This window comes from Dromaius novaehollandiae, chromosome 5 (genome assembly GCF_036370855.1).
Source record: "Dromaius novaehollandiae isolate bDroNov1 chromosome 5, bDroNov1.hap1, whole genome shotgun sequence".
Taxonomy (NCBI): Eukaryota; Metazoa; Chordata; class Aves; order Casuariiformes; family Dromaiidae; genus Dromaius; species Dromaius novaehollandiae.
Genome location: NC_088102.1, coordinates 53,390,333 through 53,412,149, shown reverse-complemented (window position 1 = coordinate 53,412,149; position 21,817 = coordinate 53,390,333). Strand labels below are relative to the sequence as shown.

At 41.7% G+C, this 21,817-nt stretch overlaps 1 protein-coding gene across 6 annotated transcripts in view; it reads right to left on the bottom strand.

Annotated features, from left to right (window-relative positions):
* The window catches only part of NAV2 (neuron navigator 2), a 451,621-nt gene that overhangs the window by 237,249 nt on the left and 192,555 nt on the right, over positions 1 to 21,817 (bottom strand). For 3 of the 6 annotated variants that reach the window (XM_064512838.1, XM_064512839.1, XM_026094532.2), the window contains exon 1: positions 5,295 to 6,527. The exons of the other annotated variants lie outside the window; for them this stretch is intronic. In XM_064512838.1, the coding sequence (XP_064368908.1) occupies positions 5,295 to 5,552 (258 nt within the window). In that variant the 5' untranslated portion in view covers positions 5,553 to 6,527. Of the gene's footprint in view, positions 1 to 5,294; positions 6,528 to 21,817 lie in introns of those variants that run through there. 6 annotated transcript variants of the gene reach the window in all.

The window sequence follows — 21,817 nt, the reverse complement described above, 5'->3', positions numbered from 1 at the left end:
TACAAGACTACTCTATGTACATACAACTTTAAATTGGGTCCAGAATAAGACTTGCTTGATCTCTATCCCTTCTGCAAGATGGCTCTATAGTGAAGCATAATATGCCATAAATAAGAATGGCTATTGCATGTGAGAAATGAAGGTACAATTTCTCAGCAATAAGTTTTTTTAACGTCTCCCCCTATGAAGCTTCACAGTAGCAAGAAAGCTATTTGGAAGTATAAACTGCTTTTGATAAAATTAATTAAAATACAGAAAAGTAATTACTAATATCTGAACTATAAGAACTCATCTGGATTGCTAATGGCATGGGAATGGGGATAGTGAGGCAGAGAAGGCTAACCAATAGCCAATAAATTACATTACAGTAAGTCACGTGCAGCTCATGAAGCGGTTGATGTCAGCCTACATTTGAAGCGTGGAAAAATACTGGAACTACTTATTAAGTAATCCATTTGTGAGTAGCTAGAGTACTTCAAGGCAGCACACAACTGCCTGGAAAACCCCTTGAATTTTTTTCAGTAGTCTGCTATCAACCTGAACATACCTATCAAGTAGATTTGCGCAGATCTGCAGTGGAGCTTCTCTACCATTACATACTATTATTAACTTGGACAACAGAATGGCCAATAACAAAAATTTAAGGATGTTACTAACCTGGATGGGTATCACAAGCACTTGGGAGATATATCTGGAATCAAAGTGATCTACACAAATTGGAAAAGTAGTTCAAAAAGAACTAAATCACTAAGGAAAGAAAATTCTATATAAAACACAAAATGGGGGTTATCTGAGCAATGTAGTTTTATTGTGGACAGTGATATCAGATCATGGTGAATCACGAACAGAATATGAGTCAACAGCATGGATCTTACCAAGAAAAAAACAAATTTCCTTCTTAAAAGACTCCATCAAATGAAAACTCATGTATAGGACAGAAGAGACAACTACTGTCCTCAGCTCTAACGAGGCAGAAGACTCCTGAGTTTTGAACAGAGCTCTTAACAAAGATCTTGACAAACTGAGGAGAGTTAAGTAAATAGCATGAAGAGTTATAAGAGTTATATTTCTATATATATAGAAAAGCAGAGAGGAAAGGTTGAAAGAACTGGTTCATTTAGTGTAGAGAAAAAGTGAGGGAGAACATGATAACCACCCAGTGACCATTTGCCTTCAGAGTCCGCCATGGGAGGGGCAAGCAGTAAATCAGCCTGATTTGCAGCAAGGAAGGTTTAAGTTTGGTACTTGCAAACACACAACCCCCCCCAAAAATACTAAGGACAAATTGGTTAAGGTAGTAGATGACTCACTATTTACACATGCTTTAATACTAGGTTAAAAAAGTACTTATCATCAGTGACTCAGCATGACTTCGGAGAAGGATGGGATCAATAACCTCATAAGGTCCCTGCTCTTCTAGGACTACTACAGTTACTTAGCTACAAACGGTAATTATTTTGTAGGTTCTCCACAGAATGAAAATCAAGAAGCTACGGGAATATAACATAATAGCAAAGACCACATTAATTGAATCCATGATTCCTTCAGCAGCCTCCACTATAACATGGCAACAGACAGTATCCCTGAAACAGTACCTTCCTCCTTGCATCCTGCCCACACTTTCACCCTGCCCAAAGACTTCCAATCAGCAGTGAGTTCTGTCTTAAATAATTAATGAAAATTTCATAGCCAAATACAAATGACTTTTCCAAATAACTAATAAATACCATTTTGTATACGACAGATCACTATCCTGCTATCTATTCGATGGAAGTTTCTCTGGTAACAAAGTTAAATATTTCCAAAACAACGCGCTCTGAACATGGGCATAATTTACTGGCGGTGTTTTCAAACTGGACAAATTAAGTACCAGTGCAACAGTAGGATACTGTTGTGCAAAACACAGGAAATTTAATATGGAAAAATGAATGGAACGTGTAAATCAAAGACAATAAAATTGAAATGATGCTGCCATGATTCATCAACCTAAGATTTCAGACTAGCATTTGCAATGGGCTTGGTGCTAAAACCCTCAGACCTTTCTTTGGAAAGCGCCTCTGAAAGGCACTGAAGAATGCCTTTTATAAATTGCAGAGCATTTAAAATAACACATTGCCCTTATATGGGATTAAGGCACACCACTTCCAGTTATTATAAACTCCAGTTTACACATGTAAAATCATATCCAAAAAAAATTGAGAAGCTGTCACTGATATCACATTTCCCAAGAGCAATACCTTGATTTTCCGTATTTTTTTTTTAAATAAATACTCAAATGAATATCAGTTGCAGTGCCCAGGTTCTCTGGGCATAAAGTATGCACAATCTGAGAAACATGGCCTCTTCTCTAGAATAAATCAGTAAACTAAGTGCAGAGAAAAAGGCATACAAAAATTCAAAATGGGAGTTGATATACCATGATGGGGGAGGAAAATTCATATGCACAAATAGGTAAATGAATACTTCCTCTCCTTTGCATGCCTCACATAATCTCTTTCCCTGCATGCAAGTATCCTAAATATTAGGTCAAGTTACATGTTCTCTGTCCTCATTCTGTATGTGCAAAGAGATTTTTAATTACACAGTGCAAAGAGGAACTACCAACCAGTTGTATAAAAGTAATGCTGTTCTCCCAGTTGTGTTGGAAGCAGTCTGGTATCACCTTGTTTTTTTGATAGAAATAGCTCATGCTTTAACTCCAAAACAGAGTTTGGGGCTACAAATTCCAAGTTCATCCCTGGCAACAAATAGAGCATGAGGAACATTTTGATCCGAGTGTCAGAACCTCATTCTACCTCTTCCTCCACCCATGCAAAAGGATATTATGTCCTTCCCACAGGCTGCAAATTCCACATGGGGTCCCAGATCTCCAGATGAGAGGTGCCAAAACATTCAGTGTTAGTGCAATTTATGAATCTAAATTCTCTCACAGGGGCACAGAGGATGCTAGGTGCCTGCACAGTGAAATGGTGAGGGCAATATTGGTACTTAAGATAAAATATCCAGAGAAGCAAACGATCACTCCCATATTATGCATACATGGTTCTTGAGATATTTAGTCCTAGTGAGATACCTAGGATTAAGCCTCAGGAGGTTTATTATCAGCAAGCACCTCTATACCTGAATGTAGGCTGAAGGTTTTGTAGGATAAAAATGTTCCTGCTGCTGACATAGCATCTGGCAGCTGTCCATCCATCCCATTCCTCCTCCCCCTCCTTAATAGGGCAAGAGAGAAAAAGGAAGGAACAGTGCCCTTGAGGCAGCTGAACTGGAAAAACACTCCTTTGAGATACAGACCAGTGTCTCAAATTAGTACCTTGAATGGCAACACCATGCATGCTCACGTGGGCAGAGAGATCAAAGCTGCATCAGTAAGAAGGACATGAAAGGACTATGTTTACCCAAGACAAGGGAGAGTAAAATGAACCTCACTGGTTCACACCTTAAAAGGTGCTGGTCATCTGCTAAGACTTCCACTTGAAAGAGGTTACTGAGAATGACAAAGCTTAGGATTTCTCCCACTGCTTATAGTAAGAAGTTGTTCAAAATCCAAAATGACCCAAAATTTCTCTGGCCAAAACCGCTTCCTGTTTAAATATAATAAATTAGCATGAAGACCCTTTTAACATCAGTATATACAAAATGTGTTTTGTTCCACATGTCTATAAGTGCTTAAAAGAAAGCCTATTCCCCTTTCTGCTGTAACCTGCTACCACTCTAGCAGGATCTCTCTGATTAAAATCTACTATAAGATGAGAAAATATTTATGAATAACAATCCCTTATGCAGGAATATAAATTTTTATGCAGAAACCAAGGCACGTCTGAGAGAAAGAGCACTATATAATGAGATATTGCTGACATTTCATAATTATGAGGACAGACTCCAGCATGAGGAAAAAACAGTATTCGTTTCTCCCCTAGGAGCATGTGAGGCAATGCACAGGTCAGTCAATCTGCTGCCACCAACCTGACACCGACACTTGCCTGTCTCCTCCTCCTGCTTTCAGCCCCTCAGGAACTGCTACAGTCGTATTAGTCTGGCCTGACACGTCACCCTGTCTACCAGCAAAGAAAGTGCAGCATATCCTACAATTCAGGGCATGGGGCCAAACACACCCAATCACCAGTCAGGCTTTCCTTAAGACAATAGGTTATGAGGCCATAAATTGAAAAATCTACATGTCAGGGATGGCCCATTATTCCTTGAGGAAGGAAAAGAAAAGATTAGGATCAGACAATTTCCCTATCCCAGGATAGCAGTACCACCTTCTACCAGGCTCGGATGGCTGCAGAAGCAGTTTGTAACGTACATGGCTGTTTCCAAAATACATCACACTGCTACACAGCAAGCTCTATATAACATTAATCAATTCTGCTTGCTGCAGCAGACCATCTGCTTTGCTCGCCCCGTAGTATGCTAACACACACTATGTGCTTACGCTGCTGTTGAGCACACTGGGGCATCAGCAGTACAAGGCAATCTGAGCCACGCTGGGAACATTACCATGCTGACAAAAATAACACAAGCTGAAGAATGTACATTTCTTCTCTCAATGCAGGAAGCGGCATATGTAAAAAATCAATACAAAACTATCACATATTAAAGTGAAATCTAAAAAATGCATATTCATCCTGTGCTGCATGTATGATGTCATGCACATGTAGCATAAAAATCAGATAATTCCACATGAATATTAATTCTACATAATCTAATTCAGCTATACCGAGAATGACAGGTATATTGTAATCTAATCTAACACAGAGCATACTGCCTCCCTGTCACTCCCCACACAACCTCAAACACAAAACGCTCATACAACTCATACTCCAGTACAGTACACTAGCAAACGCAAAATGAATTCATGACAGCCAGCACTCCTTCCACACCACAGATACAGAAACCAGCCATCACCACCAACAGCCGCAGAAGGAGCACAAAGAGCACACCCCATAAACAAGCTCTCTCCCATCTCCCTCACACAAGCCTCCCAAGTTCAGGCACAGCCAACACACAAGGCAACACACACGAGCAGCACACACAGCACCATCCTGCACAACCCCACCGTCAGCTCCAGCAGGCTAACAAACGTACAAAATCATCTTCCGGTGACACATGCCGCTATGGGGGACACGAAGCATCCCACCCCCCAGACAGATGTCCGTACATATATACACACCTCGCTCTCATCTCTCTTCACACCACTGCTACGTGCCTCAGAAAACCTGCTGCACACATACAACATATAAATAAATTCCCACATACACCTCCCCAAAACCTTGGTGTTTTCTAACCTGTGTGTCAAATCCATTTTCTACTGAGCAACTCTTCCTTGGTGGGAGTCCGTCTCCTACATTTTCTTGTCCGTTAGGAGATTTGAGAGGAATCTGGCTGGAATACGATGGCTTGGTCACCTCCACCTTGTTCCCAAACTTCAGGTAACAGGGTTGTGGGATGGTCCTTGCCGTTGGGACATGCAGGATTGGAGCAGCGCTGTGTATGGGTTTAGGTAGTCCCGATTTCATTTTGGAGGCTACCAGGATGGCTGGCATTTTCTCTTTCTGCTTTCCTAACACGTTTCTGTCAGCAGCAGCAATAGTAGAAACAGCAGGCAGGGAGAGAGAAAAGGACACGTCTGGGAAGCTGCTATGCTGAAGCAGCCTGGTTTATGGCAGGGATCTTCAATACCAGGTTAGAATAAAAAAAGAAAAAAAGAAAAGGCAAAAGAAAAAAAAAAGACACTTGCAGCCCAAAATATCTCCCAGCTTTGTGTCAGCCTTCCACCTGTTTCCTCTAATTTTATTTTCAGTTCTTCACCACTGTCCTCCTCCTTCCTTTACTCTCCTATTCCCGCTGCTATTTAACTTGCTCCTTCCTTTCACTGGCTGACTCCTGTAATTTTCTTCCCTGGAAATGGGAGACTTTTACTCCATTATCTTGTCACTGCATCTCCAAAGTGAGGCAGCCTTTTGGAATAAAAAAAGAACCTGCTGCTGCATATGCTTCCCGTTCTGCGTGCGCTAGAGAGTGAGCGAGCAGGATTTCCAGCTTAAGATGTCTTTCTTCAGTCTTAGCCAAGAAGCAGATGTAGCTCAGTATGTTAATGACTGATGCCCTTGGATATGAGCCTTAGAGAATCAAGCTTCTTAAGTCTTAATATCTGTGAACAGGACAATGATGCTGCAGCAGCAGGAGAAACGTCCACTGACGGCAGTTTAAACAAAAATATGCCAGTGGTGACAATTTCCTGGATCTCCCAGTGCTGATCATGAAAACGTGGAGAAAAAAATCAGCTGTCAAACAGAAGGGAAAGCAGCCACCATCTCATTTTAAACACCCGCACTGGAACAGGTTTCAGCACTGAACCGCCAGCACATTGTGTGTGTTAAAGGCAGCCTGCTGTGCCAACACCAAAGAAGGCTAGGGAGATTAGCCGGAGCAGGAGAAGGTTGCAATCTGACAGCACCGTAAAAACAGGGCGGCCCCCGGATTGGTCCTCCCGACTCAAATCAGAAACAAAATCTCTCCGCAAGAGAGGAGTGGCTTCAACTCCTCTGACTGGCAGGAAACTCCATGACGGTGCCAAAGTACAAAGCCGGGTCTGTGCAAGCTGTGCTGCAGTGCTCACGGCGGAGCTGCTCCAGCAGGGAAGATGCTTTAGAGCTTGCACACGGGGAGTTTCTTACCAGTTTTAAAAAAAGCATTTTCAAATAAAAACACCTGGAGATGACTCATTGTTCAGCTTTTATTCAGGAAAACTCCCACTGCCAGTATCAACAGGAATTTGAATAAGCACTGAGCAATCTAACCCAATTATAACAGCACTTGGCACTCTGCATTTAAGAACCTTCCCGTGCAACCCAGCGATGCGAGTCACAGGTTCCTCCCCATGCTGCTCGCTACAGATAGTGCAATTCGTTACAGCCCCCAGATCCCTCATTCCAGCTAAATCTTGCACATTTTTTAGCTCTACAAATCCCTGTTTCTGTCCACAGTACACTGTCCTAGACAGCGAAGGATTATAAGCACAGAAATTCGAGGCACTGAGAGAGAGTTTAGGGCTCGCTAGGGAACCTCAGCACCATGATATGTATATCAGACGTGTCACAGTACCTCATTTTCAGGCAGCCTGTAACGACAACCAAAGGCCCCCAGTTACCATGTAGGCTTCTTGCATTCCATATGCACTCAGGTGCCTAAGAACAGGATTCACAAAGCCAACACAAGACACTGAGGAGAAAGGGTTTTTTTAAATCCTCATCACAACCCCGCCTGTTGCATTACTTTGACTAGTGGCACTTCCTTCACTTCTACATTCATACCTGTCCCCTTGCCTGAAGATAGGTTCTGAAACCAAATCGTCAAAGAAACAGCAGGATGGTAGGGACAGGAGGGATCCCAGCAAGCCGAGAGAAGCAGTGAACCTATCCTGGAAATACATCCTGGACAAGGGTCCAAACCACTGAGCTATTCGGCAGGACAGAGGAAGCACGACCCTGCTGCTCTGCGCAGCCGAGGCCATCAGGAGTGCTCCCAGCAAACATCCCAAATTAAGCTTCTCAGAGTGCGTAGACTGAACCATGCTTAGCAACCCATCTCATGGGGGCATTGGGTCCTGGCTATCTGACACCCTCACTGTTTTGGCAGTTTTAAATATACAAAAATAGGTTTTTTACATCCAAGAACCTTTCAGATTGAAAACTGAGGCATTTCTGGACTGTAGGTGTCTTCAGGATTAGGCAGCAGGATTAGGATAGCATTTTAGGATTTAGGCAGCTAAATTGGAAATCAGATGAGACCTGCATGCTGAATCCTTCTGTGGATGTCATCTTAAATGACTTATCCAGGGTTACATGGTGAGGCAGTGGCAGTACTGCAAATTGAAGTGAGAGTGCGTGCTCTGTTGATTGGAAAGCATTATTCCTCCTCAGCATTTCAATGTAAAAGAAGTTCTGTCTACACAAACAGAAATCACAATTTCATAACACCTTAGCTGTATGGCAATGGGGGGGGGGGGGGGTGTCAGAATTGTTTGTGGGATTTTTTTGGATGTCTCACATTAACTAGATTATTTAAAACCAAAAGCAAAGCCTGGACATACTATCCTCACTGCAGTCTACCATGTCTCCTGCTTAGCACTGCCCACTGATTCCATAATTAAAGTTCTCCCAGTTTGTGAAGTCCACATGTTAACTAGGGATTTTGTTGTTTTTGTTGGGGGATTTTTTGGCACTCTTGCTTTCACATATACCAACTCTGCAGGCTGCTTTGCATTAACTCTAAGAGGGTAATTTTTTTTATGAGTAACTGCATTTTCACTCTAGTCTCTTTATCCACTAATCTCAGATTACAAACTGCTCATCTCTATTCATCCATCTCATTGAGATAGATCTTCCAGTGTTTACTCCACTGGCATAGCATGATGCACAGTGTCTGTTTATAAACTACTACAAAGAAAATTTCAAAGCCTAACAACTTGATAAACAAAGTCAGATTTACCATATGAAAGGACTGGTAGTTATGGAAGCAGAAATGTACAAAATGCTGTGAGACTATTGCCATTCTTCAGTGCTGAAAACTCAGCCTTGATAGCTTAGAAAAAAAAAAAAGGTTGGATTGAAAGAAAACCTTGAAAAAGATCCAAGTCTGAAAACAAGGCTAACTTTAGATCTGTAATAAAATATAGCAATGTTTAAAAGCTATTAGAAGATCTAACTGACAGCTTTATTTTCTGTTCTTCACTTACATGTTTTATTAGGTACAGGCCACCAGTCCCAGATGCACAGAACTTGCCAGGTTTTGTTGTTCTGTTTGCATCTTGGAAAAATGGCTAGGTTACAGGATACCATAACAAATACAAAGCTAATTTGATTAAGAGAAAATTATTCCTTTCACTGCTACTTTAATAATTATTGAAACTCATCCTTTTAAGACAGTCGATTGAGTATTCTAGCTGGAGGAGACTGCTTTCTCTATTTCTTGGTATGTGGTCCTGTTTTCTACAGTGAGGAAGTTGTTTTCTGAAAACATTCAGACTATGCTCCTGCAAGTCGTTTTGCTGAATCTATAACGTGGACCCAAGGTTTACTGTGAATTCCTGATTAGCTGCCAAACAGTGGCCTAGAATTGCTGTTTGTTTCCCTTACAGGGTCAATAAAAAGTAGCTATCTAGGAGTAAAAATTTCTATTAATAATCCATTGCCATCAAGTACTTATTTTTTGATGTTATCCATACTTTGCTCTATCTATCCAAACACTAGAGCATAATGCCACTAAAATGCAGTATACTGTATCCAGTGGAAATACACCCATAACATGAGGCCATAAATTGACACATCAAGATACAGGCCATATTTGCAAAGACAGACAACATTAATTTTGGTCCATCTTTAGAAATGACTAGTTATTATTTCTAATTGGTTTTACCTGCTTCTAAAGCTAGGATTTTCTAAAGAATGTGCTTTTCTTTGACAGTCAATGACATCTGGGAACCTAACTTCCTTATCCTCTTTGAGAAGTCCAAGCAGTTCTCCCTTTTGAATCATACAAATTTCTCTATTGCAGCTTTAAGATAAGTAAATAATATTAACTATCTAAACAAAAAACAAGAGCATCATCTTTCCTGCCAGAAGTGTCAGATGAGCCACAAACTTGGGGAACACCCCCTTGCAGCTTTATGTTTGACTAGATCTTGGCTTGGATAATTACATCCTCCTCCCTTTCCCCCTTACATGCCTGTAGTCCAGCAAGCATCTACCTACTCCCTGGCTGAGGGGATGTGGAGGACAAAATGCTATAAAAACAGGCACTTTACTTCAGGGGGTGCATGGGAGTAGTGACATGGACATTTTTAAACTCAGGATTCAAACTGTGGCTACTTAGTAACACACAGCATCGTCTGAAGTGCCAAGACTCTCATCTTGAGAACTAGCTTAATATCCTTGAAGTTTTAGCGAGTAGACTTCAATGAGCTAGAGGCCTTAACACATCATGGAAACTATTTGAGTACTTTGTGGTTCAAGAGCTTCCAAGCAAGCCAGCACATTTCCCAAAACAAAACCAGTAAACAGAATGAATAATAAAGTTGACTGCTCTTGAATAGATGATCTCTACAAACTAGATGAAATACACTGTTTCCAGAACTCTAAAACTATTGAAGCTGCCTTCATTGCTCAGACACTATCACATAACAACAGAACAGGTTTTCCAAATCCAAGTAGAAAGAAAATGCTTATATGGATTGAACACTGATGTTGCAAGTAAAACGAGAAGCATTACGAAATGCCTAAGGAGGATCAGAGAATCGGACCTTCCTTTCAAACCTTGTTTAATAACCATCCACAATGAAGCCAAATGTTACATTAGTGTAACTGAAAAAATACATAAAATTCTTATTATAACAATTAAGACATTGCTAATCTTGCTAACTGGCCTGATAACACAGAACCACTGATGGAACTAAACTCATTCCATGCTTGAAGATACCTTTGTTAACGCTTCTATTGTCTTTTAGGCATGATAGATACATCTGAAATCTCCAACATAATCATTTTAAGTCCAGTTAAACGTTCCTAACCTGTCACTAGGTACTGCCAATATCAGAAAGCTTAGTTGTTACCACAAACGCAGTCTTGTCAAGCTTCCCTCCTGCCAGAAGGCCAGTTGTCCTACTGACAGTGGGCATAGTCAGCCCTGGCACAACTCCATCAACCTAAGTGGAACTGTGACAGGGATAAATAGGGACCTATTTTTGGTACTGCAGGCATTTTACACATTCAAATCCATCTTTTGTCGCTGATCACCATATCGAAGACATAAATGTCTGATCCTGTCTGCAAATTTATGTAAAAGTCTGATCCTGTTACTGTTTCATGTTACTGAAGATCTGTTACTGTTTCATGAAAGAACTTTATAAATGTGTAAGTGGGATCAAGCTCTTAATATTTTGTTGTGTTCCCAAATGAGGAACTCTAGTGGTTAGAAAACAGGAATGTTGGTAGAGGCATTACATGATTTGGCATCCTTTCACCACAGCAATTACAATCTGTACACGTGAGTTCTTTATATAGCGCAGTGAGAAAAGGAGGAAAACTTGGTTCTGTTCCCAGTTCTTTTTGCAGAAATCTTGTCTGTATTACACTAACTCTGATCTAAAATCCCTTTTGTAATCCTCTGACATATTTCTAATTCACACTGCGCTTGATTCCACCTCATTTTATAACCCTGTCATACGTTAACAAATAAACAAGGTAAGTTCCATCTGGATAGGAAACACCTACTACACTCACTTTCCAAAGACACACAGAGTGTGAGAAGCACTAGCGATGCAGGCAGAAACTTTTGCATCGTGACACAAAATGACACCATTTTAAATGAGCATCTTCTGAACAATGTACATATCTAATGCTGCTGCTGTACCAGAACATTTTGTGTAGTTGTGCTGTGGACATGAACCACAGAAGCTGGCAGCACAACTGCACTGAAATAATTTTCCCACCTCATTCCAGGCTGATTTTTTTTAATTTCATGTTACATTTATCATTTGACTGCACGAACACATAATTCTGGTAGTACTTCACTCAAAGGCTACATAAATTTCTATTGGCGTAGCAAATGCATTTTGATCTATTTCTGTGATTTCATTATGTTTCAGTTGCTTTTGGATCTATAGCCATGTCATTTGCTCAGAATCTAATAAAAATTGTGCTCTTAGCTGGCTGGAGGCGACGTACTAATGGAGAGTCCGAGATCGGCCTTGAAAAGATCCATGCCCCTCTTTCTGACTCAGTCTGCATGTCAGGTAAGTTCCTCACACTTAAACTCATCAAGAACAGGAGTGGAGGAGAAGAGGAATGCAAGAGCTTGTTTCATTAATGCATTCTGCAATGCTCTGAGATTTAGATATATTAAAGCCTATACTGTAGTCACAGCAGTGGCCACTGTGCAGTACATATATGCCTGAATTAACTTCATGTTCCTAACAGGCCAGCTTTGTCATGCTAACCCACAGGTCACCTTGATTTACTGATCCCTTTGTGATTTTAAGAAAAGATATAACCTTTCCATGCTACTAACAGCACCTGGAATAAATATTTCAATACCATTTTAGAAGGATCCTTGAAAATCACATCGCCTTAACAGAGATGTACTTCTGGGTTTTCTTAACCTTTCACATGTCCTTTGTCTCCTCAAGGTTGATAGTACTAGCCCCTATATTACTTTATGCCTGATGTGACATTGCCTATGGCTTCTTTTATTAGGAAAGGCTAAGAAAACACCTGTGGCTAGAATCACACTAATGAACACTTCACAGAAGGAAGGTGACGATGATCCAAACACCACAAACTACCCTTAAGAGCCATCAAGTTAAGGTGAAATATGAGGAAGAGCAGCTAAGAAGTACTCTCCTCCCTACTTTCTCAAGAAGCAGTAAGGGTAAGAAATCCACTACTTACGAACTTACAGTCTTTCATGACAAGGTAGCCTCCCTCTGTAACGTTGCTCTCCCTTACTGGCATATTGCAAATACACTGACTCCATCATTTGAAAGCATAGTCAGAGCCTAATGGCAGAAAACAACTGAACAGTAGACCAGAAAAAGAGGCTATAACCTTAGCAATAAGTGTCTGCTATACACTTCAACCAGACCTGCTTAAGCATGCCAACCCAGCCTCAGCTGCCATAATAAATCTCCTCCACATTAGCAGTTTTGAACAAAGATAAATTGGCCAAATTATCATTAAGCAACTTAGGCTATTTCCTAAAAACCAAAGTATCACTATTTAAAGGAAATGGTGAAGGTCAGATTTTCACCTGCTCTAAATCATTGTCATTTCACTACAGCCAACATCAGAATTGGCTTCCAAAATAGAAGTATTTATCAAAATCTTATTTAGATGACTATTCAATCCTATCCTATAGTCACATTATCTCCTTTCCTGTCAGTACATATTACCAATAAATTTGTATACAAAATCCTCTTGCATACTGAGCCTACTCCTCCAGTTCAGTTGCGGCATCAGTAGACGACGCACAGTGCAGTTCTGGAGCCACAGAAGTGCTTCTTGTGGTGCTCACCAACTGCAGTCTGCAGGCAGCATCATTTTCCTAGAAGCCTGAACGAGAGTATTTCCCCAGGGTGGCCACTCAGGAGCAGCTCACCGCTGGAGGTCACCTGCTGTGCATCACACAATGCCATAATGATTAATTGCAATGTTACAAACAACAGCTATTTCTGAATGTGTTAGCAGAAAAAAATATATAAATCTGAATTGCCCATAATAATTTAAAAGGAAACACAGAAGATATTTTACACAATGTCCTGATCTGAGTGTTACCTATCTCCACAAGTCCTTTAGAAAAAGGTTTGTCCAGATTTAATGTTCATAGAAAATAAAAGCACATCCTTAGGAGCCAAAAATGTGGGGTATACTCATGGCCCTTCTGAAATTCTTAAGCTAAAAATGTCAGTGGAATTTCAAATTTACACAGACATACCCGCGGTCAACCTTCAGCCCAGCAGCCATGGCCATTCCTGAAGGTCAACTTGGAGAGGAAAAAAAAAAATTGCCAAGTTCACATCCAACATGACAATCCTTAGCAAGGGAATTTGAGGAAGGCTACCACCTCAGTTACAGAAAACGACAAAAAGTACCGTTTCATTTTCTAATAAAAAAATTATGAGTACATTTGAGAGGGATGTTTACTTTATATGCCAAGCATCACACTCAGTTTAAAACCAAAAAAACTCAAAGATCACTTGGCAAGGGAATGTACAAGTAATAGTTATTTTTAAATCTTTTTATTAGTTTAACAGAAAATACTCAAACCTGAGGTGTTGCAGGGCCACTGAGCAGCCTCATGCATGAAGCAAGACCAAGCTTTCCTGCTGGAACTTGCTGACTTTTCCTTTGCTCTCCCATTAGCACACTGATAACTGACCCTCCTACTGTTTTACTACTGCATTTTTTAAACTTTTGTAATATCAGACACCCAAAAACAACATTAAGTTCACTAAATGTTGTCTCTACTAATATTTTGTTTCATACCAAAACAAAGGAGGTTCCCAGTGTAATGATTAACAATGTGTTTGTTTCCTTTAACAGCTTTGATAGTTCAACATTTAATCAATTTTTTTTAATTTTTTTTTAAGGTGACAGCACAGTACTGCATCCTGGGGTTTTCTGTTGCCCTGTGTTTTACCCACGATGCTGTAAAGACTTGGCGTTAACGCTACAGCGTAAAGACCTTACAGCACTGTATTTACCTCACACATTCCATCATATAGATTTTTATAACAGCAAGATGCTGCTCTCAGTGTTTGGAATATTTTGGAAAGGTGTCAATGTCAAAACACCACACACTCCTAACCTGTATGACCCCCCTCCAAAAGATCCAGCTGAAGCTAATCATTGGCAAACAAACAGAAACCTTGTCGTAGGAAAAGTACTTACCAGATGCTCTGTTCCCTTGTAGCCTGGCTGGCAAATGAAACAACATTACAGATGCTGAAAGACATGCTGCTGAATTTCAAAATGCATCTATTTGTTTAACTTCCTAAAATGATGGTAAAGAATTGGATACAACAAGCACATCTGCTACCTCAGCACATCAAAAAATAATCTGGAAAATAACTGGCAAAATATAAACCTTTTCAGACAGTGATCCACAACAAAGCTTCAATACACATCTAACATCTACTCCAACTTCAATTATACCTCAAGACTTTGCATCTCTGGCTTCCTGAAGAATTAATGGAAGCCCCAACCTTAGTCATAACCAGGTCCGTATCTCCTTACCTCACTAATAGTTCACTTACAAGAACATCACTAGGCATCCATCTATTCAGCCTTGTTGTGACCCCAAGAAAGAGCACATATTATGCCTGCTCTCAATCAAGAGCCAATATGGAGCCATACAGAGTTTCTCTCCATTTGTGCTAAGTACACTTGTTAATAGAAACACTTCACGCTCAGACACGCACACCAAAAGCAGGGTGGCAAGGAGTTATCAATTAGACCAGCAAGTACAGGAGGAAATAGCTGCATCTCCTCCACTACTTGCGCTACAAATGGCAGCGAGTTCAGCAGAGGGCTGCCGGGATGGTTCGGGCTGGAGCACTCGCCCTGTGAGCAGCGGCTGGGGGACCGGGGCTGTGAGAGCCTGCAGCAGAGACGGCTCTGGGGGGACCTAACAGCAGGCCCCCAGGACCTACGGGGAGGTCATCAAGACGACAGAGCCCAGCTTTTCACAACAGTGTCCAATGGGAGGACAGGGGACAACGAGCATAAGGTGCTACAATAGGTTCAGATTGGGAATCAAGAGAAACTTTTTCACCGTGAGGACAGTCAAGCAATGGCACAGGTTGCCCAGAGAGGTTGTGCAGTTTCTGTCCTGGGAGGTTTCAAGACACAACTGCATAAAGCCCTGGGTCTGATCTCACGGCTGGCCCGGCTCTGAGCAGGAGGTTGGACTAGAGCTCTCCTGAGGGCCTTCCAACCCAAATTACCTCTATGATCCTTGAATAAGGAGAAAATAAAATAGAAATATTAAGTTTATCTGGATCTGTTGGAAGACCTCAAAGTGGAGATCAGCTATAAAAGCTAATCTGGTCTACCACAAGAAAATGCTTAGGCAGGAGGTCCATAAAGAAATTACTAATAGGCAAAATATTGACAGACGTGCTTTAGGAAAAAAACCTTAGCACATGTTGTTTAAGTGTGATTTTTCCTTCAGTTCCTCTTCCGTATTTCTTACAAACACAAAGATGTTATCACTTTGAATGATGTGAACAGATTCTTGTATTTGCAATTACTAGCAGCATTAATGCCAGCATTAATAGTGATTTGAACATAAAATGAAAACCACAGCGCATCTCTTCACCCTAGGGTATAGTGCACGTGGAAACTGGGGCACCAGGACAGCTCAGTAAGTACCGTTGCTACCCACTGCGTTCTCAGTAATATTCTCAAGGCACCCTGACCTCACCTGCACAGACCAGGTGAAGAGCTGGCATAACATATGCCAGGAAACCCAGAAGTATCTTCCAGAGATCAGTGGCAACCAGAAAGGCTTGCAAGAATGCAGCAAGATACTAAAGAGTATTCCTCAGCCCTGAGGGGCCCGAGGAGTTTGCCATATTCACTGTAGAGGCACGGGGAATGCACAAGGACATGCAGGGAGGGCGGTCACTGAGGAATACATTAACAACAGGCTTGGAAGGCAGAGAGAGGCTCTGGCTAAACACATGTGAAGTACAGGCTGAGACAGACTTTCAGAAAGGGTTTGATAAAGGACGTTAGAACCAAATCTTTAAAGCACATCACCTGGCAGCAACAATAGCACTGCTGTATATAAATACATATATAAAATGCATATAAATGAGAAATTTTCTTTGTAACTTGTGCAACTAATAGCACTTAGGTGTTCCTGTCTTTTTCCAATTACAGACTCAGGACAAGACAACTCAGGCATATTAAGTTACTTCATACAACATGGGCCACCAAATGTTAGAGGAGCAATCTGAGGATGAATTGCTATGCTAAGAATCATCAAAATCAAAAAGTGAAATAGCAATATTCACTTTTGAAAGTCAGTTTTCCCATCTCAGACAAAACTTCCCCATTGCTTTGCCCCACCAACAATTCTGAACTCAGTCTTAGGGTCCCTGGACTGAAATTTTGAACGCGTAAATGCCATCATATAGACAACCTTTCAAAAGGTTCTGGGTCACCAGAAAATCTTTCTTCCAAACTAATCTACTGATCCTTGCCTAATTATCGTTCAGGCTCCCTCTCTGCAGATGCTAAATATTTATGTTTCTGTTTTGTCTTTCCTTTTAATTTTCAGAGAGCTGCATCCACTTCCAAATTCTTGTTCATTCCAAAACAATGTTAGGAAAAAATTATTCTGGACAGTATCACTGCTAGCACAACAAAAAATAATTACAACTGCGCATGCATATGCATGCATGCGCACGCACAGGTATTGTGAACTGAATAAAAATGTGGCGATGTTTAATTTGGCCCAGGAAAACTAGAACAGCATTTCTAGATAAACAGGAAAAGGTTAGACACTATTTGCAACACAGCATCACAAAGTCAATTCTGATTTCTTTTACACTGTGCTGAACAAGCATTTCCAATTCAAAAGAGTAATTAGCATACCGTACAAAATTCAGAGCACTAGCAAATACCAAAGCTTTAACCTTGCATTAGCAAAGATCAATGAGAATTCATCACTGTAAGCCCACCACTAGCACTTGCTACTCAAACATCCCAGGAGCTCTGGGAAGCTGGGCAGCGCAGTGCCCACAGCACTCACGTGCTGCTCACATGAAACTTCAAGCCTCACTGAGGATAATTAAATATCAGGTATTATATGTATAAACACCATCATCATTAATTATTAAAGCTGGCTACAATTCCCGCTCTAATACCTCATTGTCAGCTACAGATAATTTTGCCAGACTTTAATGATCTGGTCTGAAATGCTCAATGCTGCTGCCTACTTGGGGCTGTTTTGGAACATTTTAACCAAAACGCCAAGAACAAAACTAGAACAATACATTGCTTAACGGCTTGACAAAAAGCACCAGTGACCTTTGCTTTAATAAGCTCTCACACTCCAGAGCATTGATCAAGGAACTTGCAATTAGACCAGATAGCGACTTCCGTGCCAGAGTTAAGTTTTTAAACACTATTTTCTGAAAACACACACAACACAACCCACTTAAAAGTCATTTTGCTTTGCACATGCTCCAGAAGGACACTGAAGTTCAGCAGCTAAAATCAGCCAAGTCCGTCCTCTCCAACATCACCCCTCCCTGCTCCCACTATGCCCTGTCCCAGCAGCCCCAGCTCTGCTGGCCCCAATCCCACCGCGTGCCAGGCCACACGGCCCATGTGCCACATCCCCCTGCCACACGCAAACACCCCTGCAACCTAACCCAACCCTTTCGAACTCCCCACGGCACAGATGGGATGTGCGGTCCTCCACAGACCACTGCTGCTTGTGAAGATGCCCTCGGTCAGCCACGGCTACCAAGAGAGGGAGGGCGCTGCCCGCTCGGCTGGGCTCAGCACCCACCGGTGGGAGGACGCCAGCCCAAAGAGGCACGCTCCAGCTACCATCACACCCTTCACCGCAACTTCCCTGCGTCAACCAACAGCCAAGCCTTTTCCACACGTACGCAGAGTGTCACCTGCGCAGGGGTCACCGAGCTTCGGAGCCAGCCTGAGCAGCAGCCAGGCCTCCTCCATGTGACAGCCCAGCACCGCGGCAGCCAGGCTTGGCAGCAGGACCCATCATGGGCTTTCTCAATAGCGAGCAGGCGGGGGAACAAATAGCAGATGGCTTTCCGTATCTCCGCAACAATTTAATCGCAGCGGTCTTGACGACACCGCCGTGCTCCACGCCATCTAGCCAGGCCGCCCAGCAGCGCTACGAGGCAAGCGAGTGGCTCTCTTCCGGAGGCAGCCTCGGGAGGGCGCGGGCAGGAGCCTGCGGGGGGACCCAAGCTGCCCTGCACTCACTGCTTTGGGCTTCAAAATCAGAACAGAGCAAGAACGGATCTGGCCGATGGTGCCAGTTCAGTTCCTCAGAGAGGAGGGAAAGCCCTTCATATTGGCGAAGGCTTGTGGCAGTGGAAGCCAAAAGCGTGGCAGCAGCTCCCATGCACCCCCCGCCCCGCGGGCAGACAAGCTGGGCTGACAGCTGGGCAAACGCCTCGGGTCAGGCATCCCAAAATAGAAGCAAGCAAAATTAGTTGCTGCTTTGGAAATGTATTTCTTAATTCTCTTTTTATTAACGATAAAATCAGATAATACTACCTTCACACCATCCAAGCAAACGTGATGACCATGTTAACATGAGTTCCTCAGATATTGAGATGTTACCAGATAGAGATCTCATTCAAACGCGAAAGTAATCTCCACTGTAGTTAATGATGATGGACACTTGTGTACCACAAAACAAATGTCTTACTGTACCCAAAGCCCAGCTTCCCTGTACTGAAGTGATGTGCAGACACCTTTACTACTAACGCGTGGGCAAGTCCAAAGGAAAAGAGAGTTAGCACCCCAGGGCAAAGGAGGAGGCTTCTCTTCTAATAAGGAAGAGAACCTATTAAACCTGGCATCTTTCACCAGCCCCAACTCATTTTGAATTAAAATATATACATATATATATGTGTGTCTGTGTGTGTATATATATACATATATATATATAAATAAAAGTTAAATTGGTCAGATTTTGCTCTCCGTACCAGAAAAAAAAAAAAGCCAAACAGCACCACAGTACATTTCCTGAAGGGTATGGCTACCATCAGGTTAGTCTATAAACAAAGGCACTTTGACATATCAAGGGAACTACCCACACTGATGCAGCAGCAGTTAAAAAACAAAAGCCATGATTATTTCCAAACCTCTATAAATCACAACAGGGGAGCGGGTAGAAGTGGGCATAGTCTGACCAATGGAAAAGACCAAACCATTTGGAAAAAACCTTGATGTGTATGCAAGAGCAAAAATAAATAAATAATGTTTAATAAATAAAAACATAGATGATATAGAAATATTTATATATATAAAAAGCTATGGAAAATAACGGCTTTCTCTTTTGATGTGAATATCTGTTTTGATTTCGTGTTTAAGGCACTACCGCATCCCAAACAAATCAGATGAAAAGCAGAGAGGTAATGATTGTTGAGGGAAGGAAGAAATACAGGAAGTTGTTATTTATCTTTCCTTTCACTCTCAGTATTTTGATTCCCTGTCTCATAAACAGGAGGATGAGAGAACTCTAATGTTATTTGAAACTTTGAAAACTTTCCTGATTCCCTGATCCAAAAAATGCAAAATGTTTATTTTCCTTTCCCTTTTGACACTTTACCACATACAAATCAGGTCACAAACAGCAGCAGTTTCAAATATATATGTGTATATATGTATGCATTATATATACATGAGTCTTTCCATGTGGCAGAGCTGTGCTAGAAGCAGATAATTAAAGCAGATAAAAGGAACAACATGGAAGTAAAATTCAATTTGCTAAGAACACTGGCTGAAAACAGTCTTCCGAAGCAAAGAACCAGCACATTAGAACAAATTTTCATACTCTTTTATAAAATAAGTAATTGAGTCATGAACAGGGTAAAGCCTGAGAATGCAAAAAAATATCACAAGTCAAAGTTGGAAGCTGTCCCAAAGGTGCTATATTTCAGCTCCCTCTTTGCTTGCTGTTCTACCCACTCAAGCTTGAGCATGGCACCAAACCTCATTATCAGTCTCTAATCGAGGCCATTAGAGCTCTTGAATTCAGCCTTAAGATGTACTCAGGAAAACCTGGCAAGGCAGCAATAACGACCCCTTTGAGTAGTCAGAGTATTACTTCACAAGACACTGATATGAAATGGTCCCTTTGTGCCAAGCGGCCTGCAAGAAGGCTCACTTGAGGGAAAATGTTATCTTACACACTATAAATACATGAAAATAAGATTAGAGGCAACTGTTGTGACAGCAGTTAGCTCACCCTGTCAATACACCCCCTCACACTCTGCCCAGGTTTTTAGCTCACTAGTGACTCAGAAGGACGCACGACATTGCCAAACCCCCTATTTCTGTGCATTTCTCATGCACTTCTACTATCCAAGTATCCATCCCCCAACCCTCAGCTGACTTTGCTTTGGCTATCAGATATGCCATCAAGCATCTCTTCAGAATTTGTGGACTGATGCAGAACAGTACAGCTTATTTACTGTCCCATCTTAACTGCACTTCACAGCAAATGTTAATCGGTGGCAAAGCTAACACATAGCTAGATGCTGGGAGCATATCCACTGAGAAGGAAATGTACTGGTCAATATTAACTCCTTCCCTACTACATATTCTCACTAACCTGAAGCATTCTGAGATAACTGTCTGCACTCACTCTTTCCAGTAAATAAGAAGCCACAGAGTGGGAAAGAACTGACCGTTTTTTAATGTTACTTTGGTTTTGTCTTTTTGATGTGGTTATTTCCCAGACAACCCGAGGGTTACTTTTATACTGTGTGTACTTGCCTCAGCCATGAATTAAGATTGGAAACTGGTGCCAAATGTAAAGTAGCAATTATAAAGTGCAAGAGATGCATAAGGACACATGGTAAAATGTGACTACTGGCCATAAAGCTAGCCATAGGCAAAACCTTACTTTTTAAAGAAAGAGAGAAAATGTCAGCATGTTGGCTCATCTCGTAGTTAAAACTAAAATGGGCACTCTCAAGATCTAGGGATAATAAACACCCCTCAGGATAAGGTATTTTAAAATATAGGGAACAGAAGACAAAATCTTTGGTAAGTAACTCCCAGATTTGAATGAAGGTGTACAGAAAACCAACATCAATTGATTTGTGCTTCCACTAGTTCTTTTAGCTCAGTCTCAGGAAATCCTTCACAGAGATGACTCAGTATCTGCAAAGGAATTGCTCTTCTCAGAGATCTCCTGAATGAGATACAGCAAGTATTAAACGCTGGGGTAATAGATGGGATAACAGTTCTTGTATTCCTTTGTACGTCTTTTGAAAGGGTCGAGCTCCACTGAGATTCCTAAATAGGAATGACCTAAATAGGGGTCTAGCTGCTGCCACCCTTCAGCAGCATGAAGCAGCCTGAGGTTACGGTGCACTGGAAGGAGCAGGCACAGCCAGGCCCAGACTGCCTCGCTACTTCACAGCCACCTGCGCAGAGCCAGTGCCCTTCTAGGCGACGTCCCTGGCAGCCTGCAACATATTCCCACACGCACTCCCCCTCCCAGATGGCCTCCAGGGGTCTCTTCCAAC